Source organism: Mauremys mutica, chromosome 6 (genome assembly GCF_020497125.1).
Source record: "Mauremys mutica isolate MM-2020 ecotype Southern chromosome 6, ASM2049712v1, whole genome shotgun sequence".
NCBI lineage: Eukaryota > Metazoa > Chordata > Testudines > Geoemydidae > Mauremys > Mauremys mutica.
Window position 1 is genome coordinate 67769274 of NC_059077.1, and position 17927 is coordinate 67787200.

Here is a 17927-nt window from a genome sequence, read left to right on the forward strand (position 1 = left end):
GGACGAACGCCAGGCCATAGCGAAGACCTCTCTCCAGGTGTCCTTGGATTCGGCGGACGCAGCAGCCAGGACAATGGCGTCTGGTGTGGTCATGCAACGCTCAGCGTGGCTGCAGGAGTCAAGTCTGCTGCCTGAGGTCCAGAACTCGCTCCAGGACCTCCCCTTTGAAGGGTCCGGGCTCTTTTCGGACCAGATAGACACAAAGCTGCATAGCCTCAAGGACTTGAGGGCCATACTCAAGTCGCTGAGTATGCACACGCCGGCGACCCAAAGAAAGCCCTTCAAGCCGCAGCTGCCTCCTCAGCATCACTACCAACCTCGTCCTAGGCAGGAGCCCTACCGCAGGCAAAATGGGGATAACAAGAGGCGGCGCAATAATAATAATAATAATAGTTCCAATAGGCCAGGCCGGAGCCAAGGCCAACATAAGTCTCAGCCCGACCCTAAACCAGGCTTTTGAAGGTGCGCTCAAGGGCAGCGTACTAGACCAATCACCGGATCCATCCCCTTGTTTCCTGGACCGCCTGTCCCACTTCTCCCATGCATGGTCCAGTATTACGTTGGACCGTTGGGTTTTACGCACAGTGCAAAGCGGTTACAGGCTGGAGTTCTCCTCCCTGCCTACCTCCCACCCCCCTTTCCCATCCCTCTTCAGGGACCCTTCTCATGAGCGCCTCCTGGAAAAGGAGGTTCGCATGCTCCTAGAAGCAGGGGCAGTACAGTTGGTAACAAAGGACCTAAGGGGGAAAGGGTTCTACTCCCGCTACTTCCTCACTCACAAGGCCAAAGGGGGCCTTCATCCCATTCTGGACCTGTGCAGGCTCAACGAGTTCCTGGTCAAGGCCCGGTTCTGCATGGTCTCTCTGGGCACCATCATCCCTTCCCTGGATCCGGGGGACTGGTACACTGCCCTCGACATGAAGGACGCGTACTTTCATATCTCCATCCACTCGGTGCATCACTGATTCCTGTGCTTCACTGTGAACCAAGAACATTACCAGTTCACGATTCTCCCTTTTGGCCTAGCTACAGCCCCACGAGTGTTCACAAAATGCATGGCGGTGGTGGCAGCCTTATGGAGGCAGAGGGTTCAAGTTTACCCGTACCTCGAAGACTAACTCCTGGCAGGCTGGTCTAAAGAGGAGGTTCGGTCCCACGTGCAAGTGGCCCTGAGACTATTCCGCACACTGGGGCTCCTGGTCAACATCCCCAAATCCACCCTCATTCCAACACAGAGAGTGGAATTTATAGGGGTGGGCCTAGATGTGGTACAGGCAAAGGTGAGCCTCCCAGTATCACGATTCCTGGCCATCCAGCAAGCAGTGAACTCCCTGTGCCAGTTTCCCACTACAATGGCCAGATGCTGCCTGAGGCTACTTGGCCACATGGCAGCATGCACACACGTGGTCAAGCATGCCAGACTGAAACTCAGGACGCTGCAGGTTTGGCTCGCCTGTGTATACTGCCCAGGCAGGGACCCATGGACTTGGTAGTGACAGCCCCGGGGGACATGCTAGACTCCTTGCGGTGGTGGCTGTCCCAGACTATGGTTTGCGAAGGCAGCCCCTTTGCTACACAACAGCCGGACCTGACGCTTGTGGTGGACTTGTCAGACCTCAGATGGGGTGCTCACCTAGGAAACCTCAGGGCTTGTGGTTGGGAGCGGAGCGATTGCTCCATCTCAGTGTGAAGGAGCTCAGGGCAGTTCATTTAGCCTGCCAGACCTTTCACGCCATTTTGAGTGATCACAGCATGACTGTTCAGATGGACAACACGACCGCCATGTTTTACTTAAACAAGCAGGGCGGAGCCCGCTCCTCACCGCTCTGCCACCAGGCTCTCCTTTGGAACTTCTGCATAGCCCACACCATTCACCTTGAGGTGTCACATCTCCTGGGGGTGCGGAACGAACTTGCGGACCACCTCAGCAGGTCGTACCGCATGTACGAGTGGATGCTCAGAGCAGACATCGTGTATTCGCTCTTCCGCAAGTGGAGGTTTCCCCGGGTAGACCTGTTTGCCGCCAGGGGCAACGCCCAGTGCCTGCAGTTTTGCTCGTTCCAGGGCCGCAGCCCGGGCTCAATAGCAGACGTGTTCGCGATCCCGTGGGGAGGGGAATTAAAATACGCCTTCTCCCCGCTTCCTCTGGTGCACAAGGTCCTGCTCAAGGTGCGCAGGGACGGGGCGGCGGTCATCCTCATCGCCCCGGCCTGGCCCAGCCAGCACTGGTTCACTACGCTCCTCAGTGGAAGCCCCAGTAATCCTGCCCCTACACCAGGACCTCATCACACAGGACAGAGGGCGGCTCCTCCACCCCGACCTGCAGTCACTGCATCTGATGGTGTGGAAGCTCTGTGGCTGAATGCTTTGGACAGCCAGTGCTCCCTCCTGTGCAGCAGGTTCTACTTGGTAGTAGGAAGCCCTCTACCAGGGCGACTTACCTGGCCAAGTGGAAAAGGTTCTTGTGGTGGTGTGGGCCCCAACAGGTCCAGCCACGCCAGGCTCTGGTGCCCACCATTCTAGAGCACCTACTGCACCTCAAGCAGCAGGGGCTGGCCCCGTCCTCGATCAGGGTGCATCTGGCAGCCATCTCCGCCTTCCACCCGGGGTTTTCAGGGGGCTCGGTGTTCTCCCACCCGATGGTGGGGCGGTTCCTTAAAGGACTGGAGAGGGTGTTCCCTTACTCACACCCCCCAATCCCCCATGGAATCTCAACTTAGTCCTTTCTAAGACTATAGGGCCCCCGTTCGAGCACCTTGCTACCTGCTCCCTCCTCCAACTTTCCTGGAATGTGGCATTCCTGGTGGCCATTACCTCGGCCAAAAGGGTATCTGAGCTGAGGGCACTCACCTTGGAGCCGCCATATATAGTATTTCATAAAGACAAAGTGCAGCTCCGCCCACACCCCAAGTTCCTCCCACAGATGGTCCTACAATTCCATCTAGGCCAGGACATTTGTCTGCCAGTGTTTATTCCCAAACCCCATGCGGACCTGAATCACCGCAATCTGCACTCCCTGGATGTCCGCCGACCGTTGGCGTTCTACTTGGAGTGCACCAAGCCCTTCCGTAAATCCACGCAGCTGTTCGTGCCGTGGCGGAAAGGATGAGAGGCCTTCCAGTGTCGGCGCAGCAAATCTCCTCCTGGATTACAGACTGCATTCGGGAGTGTTATGATCTTGCAGGTGTTCTGGCCCCGGCAGTCGTGGCCCACTCAACCAGGGCGCAAGCAGCTTCATTGGCTTTCCTGGCACAGGTCTTGGTCCAGGAAATCTGCAGAGCAGCCACCTGGTCGTCGGTGCATACCTTCACGACCCACTACGCAGTCAACCAGCAGGCCCAAGAGGACACGGCGGTTGGCGTGGCAGTCCTCCAATCAATTGCTCTGTGACTCCTACCCTCCTCCGAAGGTAAGCTTGTGATTCACCTGATGTGGCATGGACGTGAACAAGCACTCCAAGAAGAAAAAACGGTTACCTACCTTTTCATAACTGTTGTTCTTCGAGATGTGTTGTTCACGTCCATTCCACCACTCACCCTCCTACCCCTCTGTCGGAGTTGCCGGTAAGAAGGAATTGGAGGGGGTCGGGCCAGCAGGGGTATATATGCACGGCGCAGTGGCACTGCTCAAGGGGGGCCCCACCAGCCCGACGGGTACCGCTAAGAGAAAAGTTTCCGACACTAGGTGTGCGCGTGCACGAATGTGGAATGGACGTGAACAACACATCTCGAAGAACAACAGTTACAAAAAGGTAGGTAACCGTTTTTTCAGATAACTTGCATCCAAGTGTTTTTAAAGAGTTGTCTGAGGAGCTCATTGGACAATTAATGTTAATTTTTCAATAAGTCTTGACACATTGGGGAAGTTCCAGAAAACTGGAAAAAAGCTAATGTTTCTGTTAATTTTTAAAAAGGGCAAATGGGACAACCTCAGTAATTATAGACCTGTCAGTCTGTGATTGATCCTGTTTAAGTTAATGGAGCAGCTGATATGGGACTCACTTAATAACATGGAGCAGTGGCTGGTGTGGCTGTCCCAGGGGCCACCTGAGCAGCTGGCCCCAGAGCCAGCAGCTTGGATGGTCCTGGGGTCAGCCACACTGGCCCCTGCAGAAGTCACAAAGGTCGCAGAAAATCACAGAATCTGTGACAGACACAGAGGCCTATCCATCACTGACCATTTTAAAATCAAGATTAGATATTTTTCTAAAAGATCTGTCCTAGGAGTTATTTTGAGGAAGTTCTATGGCCTGTGCTGTACTGGAGGTTAGACTAGATGATCACAATGGGTCTTCTGGCCTTGGAAACTGTGGCTCTATAAGCATATTTAATTTGCACTCTAGCAAATTATTTGTCATCAGAGAGCAGCCTTTAAATGAAAGTATTACTCATGTAGATAAATATCTGTTTGAGAGAAAGAGAATTCATAGTAGACATATCCTGGCTTGCTCAGGCTAAAACGTTATTGGGTAGCACATTTTCATTAATATGCTATTGTTTTAATCCTTTAGTACAATGAAAATCCAGACCTGTTCAGTAGAGATCTAGATGAACAAAAATATATATCAGATATCACTGTTATTTCATTCACATTACTACCAAGTGGATTCATTATAATTAATGTTTTAAACAGCAAGGAACCAGTAATAATTATGCAATTATTTTTTTAAAATGATACCGATTCTTGCGCAACTGGGAGGGTGGAGGGGGGAATTTTTTCCTTGCTTTTATATATCATCCATCACTTCATTTCAATTTGATGTATCTTTTTATAGAAAATGTAACTGTGTTTTTAAAATCATTTGGCCTACAGGTGGAAATGGTGTATTCTTTGTTGTCAATGCTTGGTACTCATGATAAGGATGACATGTCACGAACTTTGCTAGCTATGTCTAGCTCCCAAGACAGCTGCATAGCCATGCGTCAGTCTGGATGTCTTCCTCTCCTCATCCAGCTTTTACATGGCAACGATAAAGACTCTGTGTTGTTAGGAAACTCTCGGGGCAGTAAGGAGGCCCGTGCCAGAGCCAGTGCAGCACTGCATAACATCATTCACTCACAGCCTGACGATAAGCGAGGCAGAAGGGAAATCCGTGTACTCCATCTTTTGGAACAGATACGAGCTTACTGTGAAACATGTTGGGAATGGCAGGAGGCACATGAACAAGGCATGGATCAAGACAAAAATCCAAGTATGTCTCATAATGCTTTAAAAAATGGCTAACAATATATTATACAAAAAATTTTAAACCGTGAGTTCCATTTTAAGCTGAATTTTTGGTATGGTAGAAATACTCCTAAATTAAGGATTTTTTTTCATATGAAATTTTTTAAAACAAAAATCGAAGTAATATCTGAAAACAGAATGTCTCATCTGTAATACGTGCTGTCTGTAAATGCTCTGTGGAAAACTACTCTTTAAATCATTGACTGCCTATCTCATAAAAAGTATAATCCCAGTGATTTTTTTTTGTATACCCTATACAAATTTGTATTCATGCTCACTGCTATTTTGTCTTGTTTTACTATATGTTCTGAACACTGAATGCACAAAAGTTTGTTGTTTTTTTAAACCTACCTTTTTCTCATCCCATTTTGTTTTGGTTGCTTGTTTGGTTGGTTGTTGGGGAGGTTAAGGTAGGCACAAAAAGAGCAATCTTGTTCCAATCAGTTCAGTATAACACAGTTTGATATTTGATATTTCTGACATACAATCACAGCCTTGTCAATGTAAAATGAAGTTTTTTCAGAGAGGTTTGAAAGTTTATGTAACCCTTTAACTTCCCTAAGTGCATTTCTGATTTAAGGGAAAATTACAAAAACAGGCCCTGATCCTCCAATATGTTTTATGTTGGTAGTTCTTCATGCCCACAAGAAGTACCATTGAAATCAGTGGGATTGGCATAGGTGCAAGATGGAATCTGATCTCACTACAGGGATCAGACTGCAGAATCAAAGCTCATGATGACATCCTAACACAATCTGTGGCCGAGACAAAATCTGGTACAAAAATGTTTAGAACTACAAATGCTCCTAGTTTGAGATAATGCTGATTATCCTTCAGAAGGAAGGAACAAGACAAATTTATTTTTGTTACTGCATTATTAAACCCAGCCAGAAAACCTAACCTATCCCACTCTCTACACTCCAAAGCCATTGTCAAGATAATTAGGAAATTAAATTCCTTAGCATTAAAATTTGTGTCTCGTAAGTCTGTGAGCATGGAAATTGTTTTTGTTAGAATGATCAGTGACTTTTGTCTTCTCTTGCATTTTCTCAGTGATCCAAATCCTGAAAAAGTGATCTAAATATTTACCTTAAACTTTGAATCTCTTGGTAAGGCGTATTATTTTGACAATGCCCTTCTAATATACCACGTCAATATTAATTGTTGCCCTTTTTCGGGGACAGGGCCAGCTCCAGTTGAACATCAGATCTGTCCTGCAGTTTGTGTTCTGATGAAACTTTCATTTGATGAAGAACACAGGCATGCGATGAATGAGCTTGGTAAGATGAAATATTTTTCTCTATACAGCTGTTGAGAAGTTTTAACTTTCCTTTCTTGTACACTTAATAGAAATCCAGTAGGTTTCTCTGTTACCAGTTCAGATTGATCAAATACTTCAGCAAATACTAAATACTTCAGCAAATCTGGCCTCTGATGTCTTAATTTAGGCACCCAGAAAATTAGGAGTACAGTTAGTGCTCACTTTTACAAATTTGGTTTTCAAAGACTTACCCAGTATAACATGGTGACTCTGTGACTGAGGCAGGGATAGAATTCAGTTTTCCAGGGTGGCATTCAACAGCTTTAACCATGAAACCATCTTTTCTCTTCCTGCAGTCCTCTGCCTCATTCACTATTCACTTTCCAGCTTCTGCAACACATGAGGCAAGGCCCTGCAGGTAATAGCCTCTTTCACTACACAACCCTGATTCGTTCTCTAGAACATGGTTCATCCTGTGCACAGAATGAGGCAGGATCCTGTGGGAAAATGTGATGTAAAGGTGGTATGATAATACACATGCACAAGGGGCTGAATTAGGGTTGCAGAAGTTAAGAATTCTGGCATTTCCTAACTTCTGAATGCTTGACTTTGCAAGCTTAACATTCTTTTAATGTAGTTTTATGTGTAATTTCCTACATTTTTAAAAAAACTTATTGAAACAAGAAGACACATCTATTGAACATATTGACCCCCACACACACACACACACACAGGTCACCAGCAGGACTGGAACCTCTAGATCCACAGCACAGACCTCTGCCACTTGAACTGAAGGTGTAACTGATAGCAGTAGTACACTATTATCCTCTCTGTGAACCAGCCACTCGAGGGGATTAGATGCACACTTCCAATGAGTTATGCAGCTGTTTGCTGACAGAAGAGGAATGGTAAATCCTGGGTTTAATTCTGGGTTTTGGAGGAGAGTGTTCTCAAATGGTAATAGACCTTTTTGCACCACCACTACCCCTTTCTCCTTTCCACCTCACTGGCTCCTATCTCTGTCCCACTCTGCTCCTCTTCCTCCTGTCCTCATTTGTTCTTACCCTTGCCCCCGACCAGCCTCCAGCTCCTTGCTCCTCTGGATTTGAATCTGGGTGCATCCCCTTTTTCCTTCTCACTGTCTGGGCACCAGAGGCAGCCCCTGGCAACTGGGAGCAGGGGCGGTTCTAGACATTTCGCCGCCCCAAGCACGGCACTCTGCCAGTCACCGGTCCCGCGGCTCCGGTAGAGCCGTGGGACCAGTGGACCTTCCACAGGCATGCTGCTGAAGGCTGCCTGCCTGCTGCCCTCCCGGTGACCAGCAGAGCGCCCCCTGCGGCATGCCGCCCCAAGCACACGCTTGGCGTGCTGGGCCTGGAGCCGCCCCTGACTGGGAGGAGCAACTGAATCACAAGTGCTGCTCAGCCCTTACATCCCTGGGGTGGAGCTTGCTCAGTCATGCTGTGAGGATGGCACGTGCTCAGTCTAGCTGGCACATAGGCGCTTTGTGGGGATAATGCGTGCTCAGATGGACTCTTCAGAGAATTTAGCTGCCTGGCCCTAATAAGCCTCAACTGAGTTTGTGCAAACAGCAGTTTTTGAGTAACTTACATGTTGGCCAAATTTGTGTTGATTTTCATGAGGATAGCAAAAAGCTTGTCCTTCATACCGGAGTGACAGGCCACCCACTCCAATTTGAAATCTCTGCTCCAGAGCATGCAGGTATGAGTGCTGCTTAATGAAATGGTTGTAAGTAGGGCTGTCTGCCAATTAATCACAATTAACTCACGCAATTTAGCTAAAAAAAAATTCATTGTGATCAAAAAAATTAATCGCGCTTAATCGCAGTTTTAATTGCACTGTTAAACAATAGAATACCAATTGCAATTCATTACATATTTTGGATGTTTTTCAACATTTTCATATATAGTGTAATTAAAATCAAAGTGTATATTTTTTTATTACAAATGTTTGCACTGTAAAAATAATACATTTTTCAGTTCACCTCATACAAGTACTGTAAAGAATCCTGTGGCACCTTATAGACTAACAGACGTTTTGCAGCATGAGCTTTCGTGGGTGAATACCCACTTCTTCGGATGCAAGAAGAAGTGGGTATTCACCCACGAAAGCTCATGCTGCAAAACGTCTGTTAGTCTATAAGGTGCCACAGGATTCTTTGCTGCTTCTACAGAACCAGACTAACACGGCTACCCCTCTGATACTTGACAAGTACTGTAGTGCAGTCTCTTTATCGTGAAAGTGCAACTAACAAATGTAGATTTTTTTGTTACATAACTGCACTCAAAAACTAAACAATGTAAAACTTCAGCGCCTACAAGTCCCCTCAGTCCTACTTCTTGTTCAACCAATCGCTAAGACAGACAAGTTTGTTTACATTTACAGGAGATAATGCTGCCCACTTCTTATATACAATGTCACCAGAAGGTGAGAACAGGCATTTGCATGGCACTTTTGTAGCCGGCATTGCAAGGTACAGTAACTCCTCACTTAAAGGCATCCCGGTAAACGTTGTTTCGTTGTTATGTTGCTGATCAATTAGAGAACATGCTCGTTTAAAGTTGTGCAGTGCTCCCTTATTACATCGTTTGGCAGCCGCCTGCTTTGTCCACTGCTTGCAGAAAGAGCAGCCTGTTGGAACTACCTGGTGGGGGCTTGGAACCAGGGTGGACCGGCAGCCCCCCTATCAGCTCCCCACTCCCCTAAGTTCCCTATGCGGCAGCTGGCCAGCAAGCTATCAATTGCCAGCAGTTCAGCTATCCCTGTCCCCCACTGCCATATGCTGCTCCTGCCCTCTGCCTTGGAGCTGCTCCTGGGAGCCTCCTGCTTGCTGTAAGGAGGAAGGGGGAGAGTGGGGGGGGGCTAATGTCAGGGTGTGTCCCCCTGCTCCGGCTCTCCTCTTACCCCATCTCCATGGGAGGGAGGGGGACACACTACAGGGCTCAGGACAGAGGGAGCTTGCTGTCAGCCGCTGCTGTCTCAACTTGCTGATCTACTTAAAAAGGCAATGTACTTAGAGTGGGGTCAGCATACTTAAAGAGGCAATGCACATCTCTCTGTCTCACACACACACACAGGGTGTGTGTCTCTGTCTGCCATGCTGTCTCCCCTCCCTCCATTTTTGCTGCCTTGTAGAGTGTGAGGCTACATTAACAACAGTGTGCTAACCATTGAGGGCTCAGCTGTTCTTGTTCATCATTTAGCATTCCCTGGGAAATATCCCACCCTCTTCCACCCTCTGACTTCACCACCTCAACCAAGCTTCACAATCATCATTGCTGTGTACAGTATTAAATTGTTTGTTTAAAAGTGTAAGTGTAAGTGTGTGTGTGTGTGTGTGTGTGTGTGGTGAAAAAAAATTCCGTGGAACCTAACCTCCCCCCCTATTTACATTAATTCTTATGGGGAAATTGGATTCGCTTAACATCGTTTAGCTTAAAGTCGCATTTTTCAGGAACATAACTACAACATTAAGTGAGGAGTTACTGTATTTACTTGCCAGATATACTAAACTTTTGTATGTCCCTTCATGCTTCGGCCACCATTCCAGAGGACATGCTTCCATGCTGATGACGCTCGTTAAAACATAATGCAGTTATTAAATTTGTGACTGAACTCCTTGGGGGAGAATTGTATGTCCCCTGCTATATTTTACCCGCATTCTGCCATATATTTCATGTTATAGTAGTCTCAGATGATGACTCAGCACATGTTCATTTTAAGAACACTTTCACTGCAGATTTGACAAAACACAAAGAAGGTACCAGTGTGAGATTTCTAAAGATAGCTACAGCACTCGCGCCAAGGTTTAAGAATCTGAAGTGCCTTCCAAAATCTGAGAGGGACTAGGTGTGGAGCATGCTTTGAGAAGTCTTAAAAGAGCAACACTCCAATGCGGAAAGTGCGGAACCTGAACCACCAAAAGAGAAAATCAACCTTCTGTTGATGACATCTGACTTAGATAATGAAAATGAACATGCGTCAGTCCGCACTGCTTTGGATTGTTATTGAGCAGAACCCGTCATCAGCATGGACGCATGTCCCCTGGAATGGTGGTTGAAGCATCAAGGGACATATGAATCTTTAGTGCAACTGGCACGTAAATATCTTGTGACGCCGGCTACAACAGTGCCATGAGAATGCCTGTTCTCACTTTCAGTTGACATTGTAAACAAGAAACAGGCAATGTGGTCTTCTGCAAATGTAAACAAACTTGTTTGTCTGAGTGATTGGCTGAACAACTAGTAGTACCAAGTGGACTTGCAGGCTTTAAAATTTTACATTGTTTTATTTTTGAATGCAGGTTTTCTTGTACATAATTCTACATTTGTAAGTGCAACTTTCATGAAAAGGAGATTGCACTACAGTACTTGTATTGGGTGAATTGAAAAATACTATTTCTTTTGTTTTTTTACAGTGCAAATACTAGTAATCAAAAATAAATATAAAATGAGCACTGTACATTTTGTATTCTGTTGTAATTGAAATCAATATATTTGCAAATGTAGAAAACATCCAAAAATATGTAAATAAATGGTATTCTATTATTAAGTGTGATTAATTGCTATTAATTTTTTAATAGCTTGACAGCCCTAATTGTAAGAAATTTTAATATGGGCAAAATGGTGTATTTTTCCCTATCCTCATTCTCAGCAATGGCTGAGCCATTTTATATGAAACTTTCCAAAAAAATTCAATCTGAGGCTGACACATGATATGGTAAATTTCAGCCTGAATGGTAAACATTTAGTAAAGTTATGATAAACTGAAAACAGTGTCTTGTAATGGAAAGGGTTTCGCAACCTCAGCAGTAGGTGATACCTCCAGCGCTGCCTAAAATACATTCTTAATTGAGACCGTGTCTCAGAAATTGACATTAGTCTGCATGTGGTATTAATGTTGTTTAATTAACCTGCTACTACGATTCTCTCTCCACTTCGGAGAAGGAAGACTAAAATACTGTACTCCTAACATTGGCTTCAATTATATTCTTTATGCAGGAGGTTTGCAGGCTATTGCAGAGCTGTTGCAGGTGGATTGCGAAATGTATGGGCTTACAAATGACCACTACAGTGTTACATTAAGGCGGTATGCTGGAATGGCTCTAACAAATTTGACTTTTGGAGATGTGGCAAACAAGGTAGGTTTTTAAATTAGATTTGCATCTAAGTTTTAATTTTATAATATTTTTATTAGAGAGTTGAGTTTAAATTTTAGTTCTTAGAGTGAGAGGGAGAATCTCTAGGGGTAGCATACTGAAGCTGGGCAGAGAGCAGAATTTTCCCAACAACTCTGCCATTGTACTTTACTCCTAACATGCAACAAGGACTGTATATTACATTATAAGCATAATAGCTCCTCTCTTATTAAATGAGGTTAAATGCAGTTTGTCACTCAAGCAGAGATTAATCCTCTTCATTTTATTTTTGTATGAAGAATATAGTTTATCTTCCCCAAGTTTACAACACATAATCTATTGAGAAAGATTTAATTTTCTGTGGATTTTTTATTAAAGCTGTAACTGTTTGAATTAAAATTAAGAAATGGTAATTTTACAAAATTTTCAGTCTGATCACTTTTTGCAACCCTTTTTGCAACCCTTTTGCTAACAAATGGCTGATTTCTTATCTTTCACACTTTTCATATAGTAAAAATTCATTGTAACTATCTTTTTGTGTACATTTAAGGAAATTAGTCTGTAATTAAGCAAAGTTATTAGCAAGTATTTTCTCTTTCCCATTATATTAATAATTTCCCCTTACTCAAAATGTCCACCATTTTGTCTAATTTGCAATGGGATTGAGGCAACTGAATCTGGTTGAAGCTACACAGCTGTGACACTTCTCGGTGTGCCCAGGACTGTGAGTTGTCTTACTAGCCCTGCCCCTGTCTCCAGTGAGAGAGAGACTTGCTGGTGCTGAATTGAGAATCAGTTCCCTGACACCTCCAGTCTGTTAGCCACCCAAACAATCTCCTCTGGGCAATGCTAGCCCTTAATTTGCTTTGTAGGTTAACAGTAGGTGCACCCCCAGCCCCTTTTGAAGTGTTCCCCTGTGACATCCAGCCCTTGTAACTGGCTACTTACAGAAATACCAGGTTTTCTGTCCTCCAGGGGATAGTGTACATACCAACCTGTATCATTCAAGTGAGGATCAGCGCCTATATAACATCACAGCATTGAGATATATTTATAGTGAAACAATCACAAATTTGTTATCAAGAGTGAAGACTTAAGGGATGGTGAGTAAGGATAATGGAAACAGAAAGAAAGGTTACATATAAAAACAAAATCAGTACATGCTTTCTAGAGACTTAACTTTAACAGACTAACCCTCTAAAGCAGTTTATTCTCCCCTAAATGTCCTTCACGGTGCTCCTAACTGGGACAGTTTGGGATCCCATTTTCATAAATGAAATCACCCTGCCCTATTACTTTATCAGATACAGAATAAAGAGATGTCCTTTTGCCTTCTCCTTGTATTCCCCAAAATCCATTTTTGGTCCCCAGAGACAGGATTGACCCCTCACGGTTTATTCCCTGGTGTGCTGACTTCATGTTGACTTTACATCCTCATGTTGACTTCCTGTGTGAATAGGGCTTCCCTTGCATTGGCTTACAATGCTTAATTTACATGTGAACCAAGGCAGACAAGTGAATTATACATCCTTTGTCTGGAAAAAACCTGTTTGTCAATCTTGCCTTGATTCAAACTTTAGGAACATATTTTCATTATGCATATATAACTTTTTACGTAGTATCTGTACATACATCTCATGGTGATATTAATGATCAGCGTGATCCTGGCTTTCATTTAACTCGTAAATGACATCATTTATGGGTAAATGCCATGAAAGCAGTATGCTGAGTTTTTCAGGCCTGATAGGAGTTACTGTTACAGAACAGTGAAACCCTTTGCCAATTGGCCTTGAGGGGTTCTTAGGGTTACAGCATGCCCTCAGTAAAGAGGGCAACTACTTCCCTAGTGGGCATGTGGATTTGCCTCTGATAAAGCCTCAGGACAAATGGGTCCCTTTTTATTAAAGGCTTTGCTATCCTATCTGTCAAATTTAAAATCTCTCTGTTTGTTTTACACATTTCAGTCAGATAGACAAACAAAACTAAATAGTGGAAATGTGCCTTGCTAAGCCAGATTGTGTTTTAATCATAAGAGCTTTTATATTACCTATACTATTTTTAAGAATATTTTTCATTATGTGAATTAAATAAATCTTTTTTTAAAAAGAAAAATAATTGGAAAATCTCCTTAAATTGTGAGCATCTTGAAGGATGGACCATCATTCTTAAGTGTTTGAAAAGTGTTTAGGACGTAGTGAGTGCTAATTCAAATTAAAAAAATGGAAATGTATCATGTGACTCACTTTCAAGTGATACAAACCCTTATTAATTTCTAGCCTCAGAATTTTGCAAGATATTATATTGAACTTTAAAATAACTTCATTTTGATTACCATCTTGCTGTTTTCCTCTTGCTTCAAATTAGGCACATTGCTAGTGGAAGCTATTTCAAGAAGAGATAGAACTATAAACAAATGCTTTATATAATCTGAAATCTTTCAATCCCATCTTTCAAATAGAATAAAGCATTAATCCCTAACACAAGTGAAATGGTTTATGAAATGTTGGCTATTAAAATCATTTGAACAGTAAATGCAGTAATTTCAGTGTTACTGATCTTACAGCATAGACCCAGATGCTGAGTGTTGTAACGCAACTGTCCAGCCAAGGAATAGTGAATTATATTTTTGTCTGTGGAAATGAAGAACATTTTATTTATTAATATTTGGGTCATTTATAAGACGACATTACAATTACATTGTCTTGGCACATGTAGATATGTATCTTATTACAGAATTAACAATATTAAGCAACATATTGTACATAAACCATATACTGTATTGTTATAAATCATTACCTCTTCCCATAGGGACGGGGGGAGGGTGCTAAGTGTTTTCCAGGGGAAAGACTCTCAGGAGGATAGGAAGAAAAGGAAAGCTGGAGGTGGGATGCAATTCAATTATTAATCTCCATGTATATCCTTCTTGACTATCCTGTTAGTATAGGATTTCCATGTCTATATCAAAACAGCTAAATTATTACAGTATTTAGATTGTATTGTTTTCCTATGCAAGATATATTATTATTTTTATTCTTGTTTCTGTTTTAAGAAATGTATATTGTTCTCCTGCTTCTTGGAACATTAGATTAATTTCTAATGCAAGTTGCATAATTTTTAGTTACTAGTTTTAAAAAGTCTTTTTTTTTTTTTCTCAGACAGGTCAAGATGATCTGCTTCAAAACATTATTTACTGCAGGAGATGGGGTGGGGGGAGTATAATCAGGAGAAAACATACCTATAGGTAGAATTTAAATAGATAACAGGTAATGATGCATTGCCAGGTCTAGGTAGCCAATAAAATATCCAGTATTTTTTGGGAACACTCTGTGAATGTCTTCAGGGCTAGTAAACTCTTCCAGGTATCAGGGAGGAAGAACTTGGATCCCTGATTAGTATAGCTATGCCATTTGCAGATCTCCCCAGAATAGAGGCTGACAGTATAGTGCTTACAAAACTTTTTAGTGGTTTATGATGTGGATCAAATGTCTACTGCTAGAAGACTGAGATAATTAAGCTGTTTTTGGAACCCAGAGCACCACAGGTGAATAGTTTAATATATTAAGCCACTGCACCATCAAGTTGCCTAATCTTTCATTTAATAGACTCTCTCTTATTTTATTTTATTTTTTTTTTTTTTTGGTAACAGGCTACATTGTGTTCTATGAAGGGCTGCATGAGAGCGCTTGTTGCCCAATTAAAATCTGAAAGTGAAGACTTGCAGCAGGTAATTTTTCATTGAGAAGGAGAAGTTGCCCTGCCTTCGATCCTTTCACTGTGACCTGCTATATCTTCCATCACATTATATTGAACTCTTCATCTCTGCTCTGATTTCCTTTTTACATTTCCTCACAATCATCCTTAATGATCTCTACATTTCCTCCTTTCATGCTTGATTTCATTAAGGTTTCCCATGCCCTGTCCACCAAGAGCCCTCTCTCTTTCCCTTCAAAAACACTTTTCTCTCTATCCTCAGTTGCTGTTCTGTGTTTGGTTTAGTTGTCTTGTCTGTGCTAAATTAGATGCTCTTTGGTGCAGGGATGTGTGTCTGTCTTCTATAAAGTGCTGTGTACATGTTTGTTACCATATAAAAGCCTAATAATCATGGACTAAATTCTGGTTTCTGGCAAAACAGCATGCAGTACAAGTGTTATAAAGGTCACCTTTATGCATCTTTATGCATCTGATCTTGGGGCCCTTGAATAGAAGTCTGATTTCCTGGGATAAGTTAGAGATGCCTAAGTGCTTGTTTAGCTGACTGCTAATGGCGCTAAGGGACTGAAATTGCAGCTGGGGATGAATGCAATATAGGGGACAGCATGGTCAGGCGTCCTGTCCTCTTAGACTTCCCCTATGCCAACAGCAAGTGAATGGTGGTATAAAAGCCTCTACTCCAAAGAAGAAATCCCCCTTACACTGGACAGGGTGATTCTCCCAGCATCAGATATGCAGGCTCTGTGGCCAGAACCAGCTAGCAATTTGTTACGAAGTGGCCATGCTGCACCAAAGTATCTAGCCCAATGTTTTAGTTAATACAAATCTTCTAAACAACTCTTTTAAAGCAAGTGCTACAAGTGATCCTGGGCATTAGACCAGTAAGCCTTACTTCAGTACCATGAAAAATTGTTTGATAATTAAAAATAAACCACCTAGATGAAATATGATAGGAAGAAATGAGCACGACCTTTGCAAGGGAAAATTCTATTTATCTACTGTTTTGTTGATGCATTTGAAGAATTATAAAGAGAAAGAAGCACTAGTAGATAGAATTAATTTAGACTGTTAAGAAACATTTGACAAAGTTCCTTACAAGCTATTGCTATTAAAGAAACTAAGTAATTGTAGATGAGAAAGTGTCTGAGACAACAAAGGGTAACAATGAGATGTCCCCTGATTTGATTTTAGGACAGGAGATCAGTGAGATGCCAATGTCTGCAGATAACAGAATTATTTAGGTTAGTCAAGACTACTGAAGACTGTGAGGATATTCAGAAGTAGCTAACAAAACTAAGACTAGGCAGCATGATGAAATTCTGTATTGACACATGCAGGGGAATATACATTGGAAGAAATATTTTCAAATCTTCATATACTTCTAGGTTCTTAATTAATTGAAGCTATTCAGGGCAGAGGGAAAGTGCTGGACACCATTGTGGGGACTTCTCAGTATACAGCAATGGTTAAAAGAGCAAACAAAATTTTAGGAGATATAAAGAATGGGATAGAAAATAATATTGAAACTATTAAAATGCTCTCACCTAATATACTAAATTTATCTTTGGTCAGCCTATGGGAGGGGATAAAATTGCAGAACTATAAGGTGACCAAAGATGGGTGAGGAAAATCCTTAGAGGTCTAGAAAGACTTCAGTAGAAAGAGAAACTGAAAAGATAGGGACTGTTCAGTTTAGAAAGGAGACCAGTGAGAGGATATGAGAGAGGTATAATAAAATAATGAATGGTATAAAGAAGGTAAATTATGCACTCCTTCTTACCCTAATACAAGAACAAGAGAACAGTCAATGAAACTGAAAAATAACAAATTAAAAACTGCACATAATTGCCTCTAGGACTTGTTGCCATAAAATATCACTGAGGCCAAGAGCTTCGCAAGACTCAAAAATGGATTACACACACATGGATAATAAGAACATCCATAGCGAAATGTATCTGATATATTTTACTACACACAACAACTTCATTAAAAGAACATTAAGGTGGCAAAGTCAAGCACAGAAAAGTTAGGAAATACCTTGTGCATATATGCCCCCTTGTGCTTCCTCCTTTTCCTTCTTACTACCTGGGCACAAGTAGGGAGGCACTGAGAACAGAAGAGAGGCAGCCCCCCTGGCAACTGGACGGAGCAGTTACATCACAAATCCTGCTTAGCTCTTGCATTCGTGGGAAGGAGCATGCTCAGTTGCTCTGTGGGGATGGTGCATGCACAATTTAGTTACACATAAGAGTTGTGAGGGGATGGAGCATACTCTGTGAGAATGGTGCATGGCGCAGCCTGGTCAGCACTAGGAGCTGTGAAAGGTTCAAGCATGCTCAGTGAGGATGGAATCTTCAGAGATTTTAACTGATAAATTCTAACAAGTATGTGTGAACTGTGATTTTTCAAAGGTTTAAAACTTGGCCACAGTCGAATGAATTTTCACATGGACAGTAAAAAGGCACATCTCTGTCACATAGGCCATCCCTAGCCAAATTTCAGGTCCCTACACTAAAGCATGGAGACTTTGTCCCCCAAAGAATAGTTCACCAGAATTTTTTTAACATTAAA

General features: G+C 42.9%; 1 protein-coding gene across 1 annotated transcript in view; it reads left to right on the forward strand.

Moving 5' to 3' along the window:
* APC (APC regulator of WNT signaling pathway) overlaps window positions 1–17927 on the forward strand; it is a 192579-nt gene that overhangs the window by 155912 nt on the left and 18740 nt on the right. Inside the window, exons 10-13 of the mRNA XM_045020885.1 lie at window positions 4813–5191; window positions 6411–6506; window positions 11509–11648; window positions 15292–15369. Of these exons, the coding sequence (XP_044876820.1) occupies window positions 4813–5191; window positions 6411–6506; window positions 11509–11648; window positions 15292–15369 (693 nt within the window). The remainder of the gene's footprint in view (window positions 1–4812; window positions 5192–6410; window positions 6507–11508; window positions 11649–15291; window positions 15370–17927) is intronic.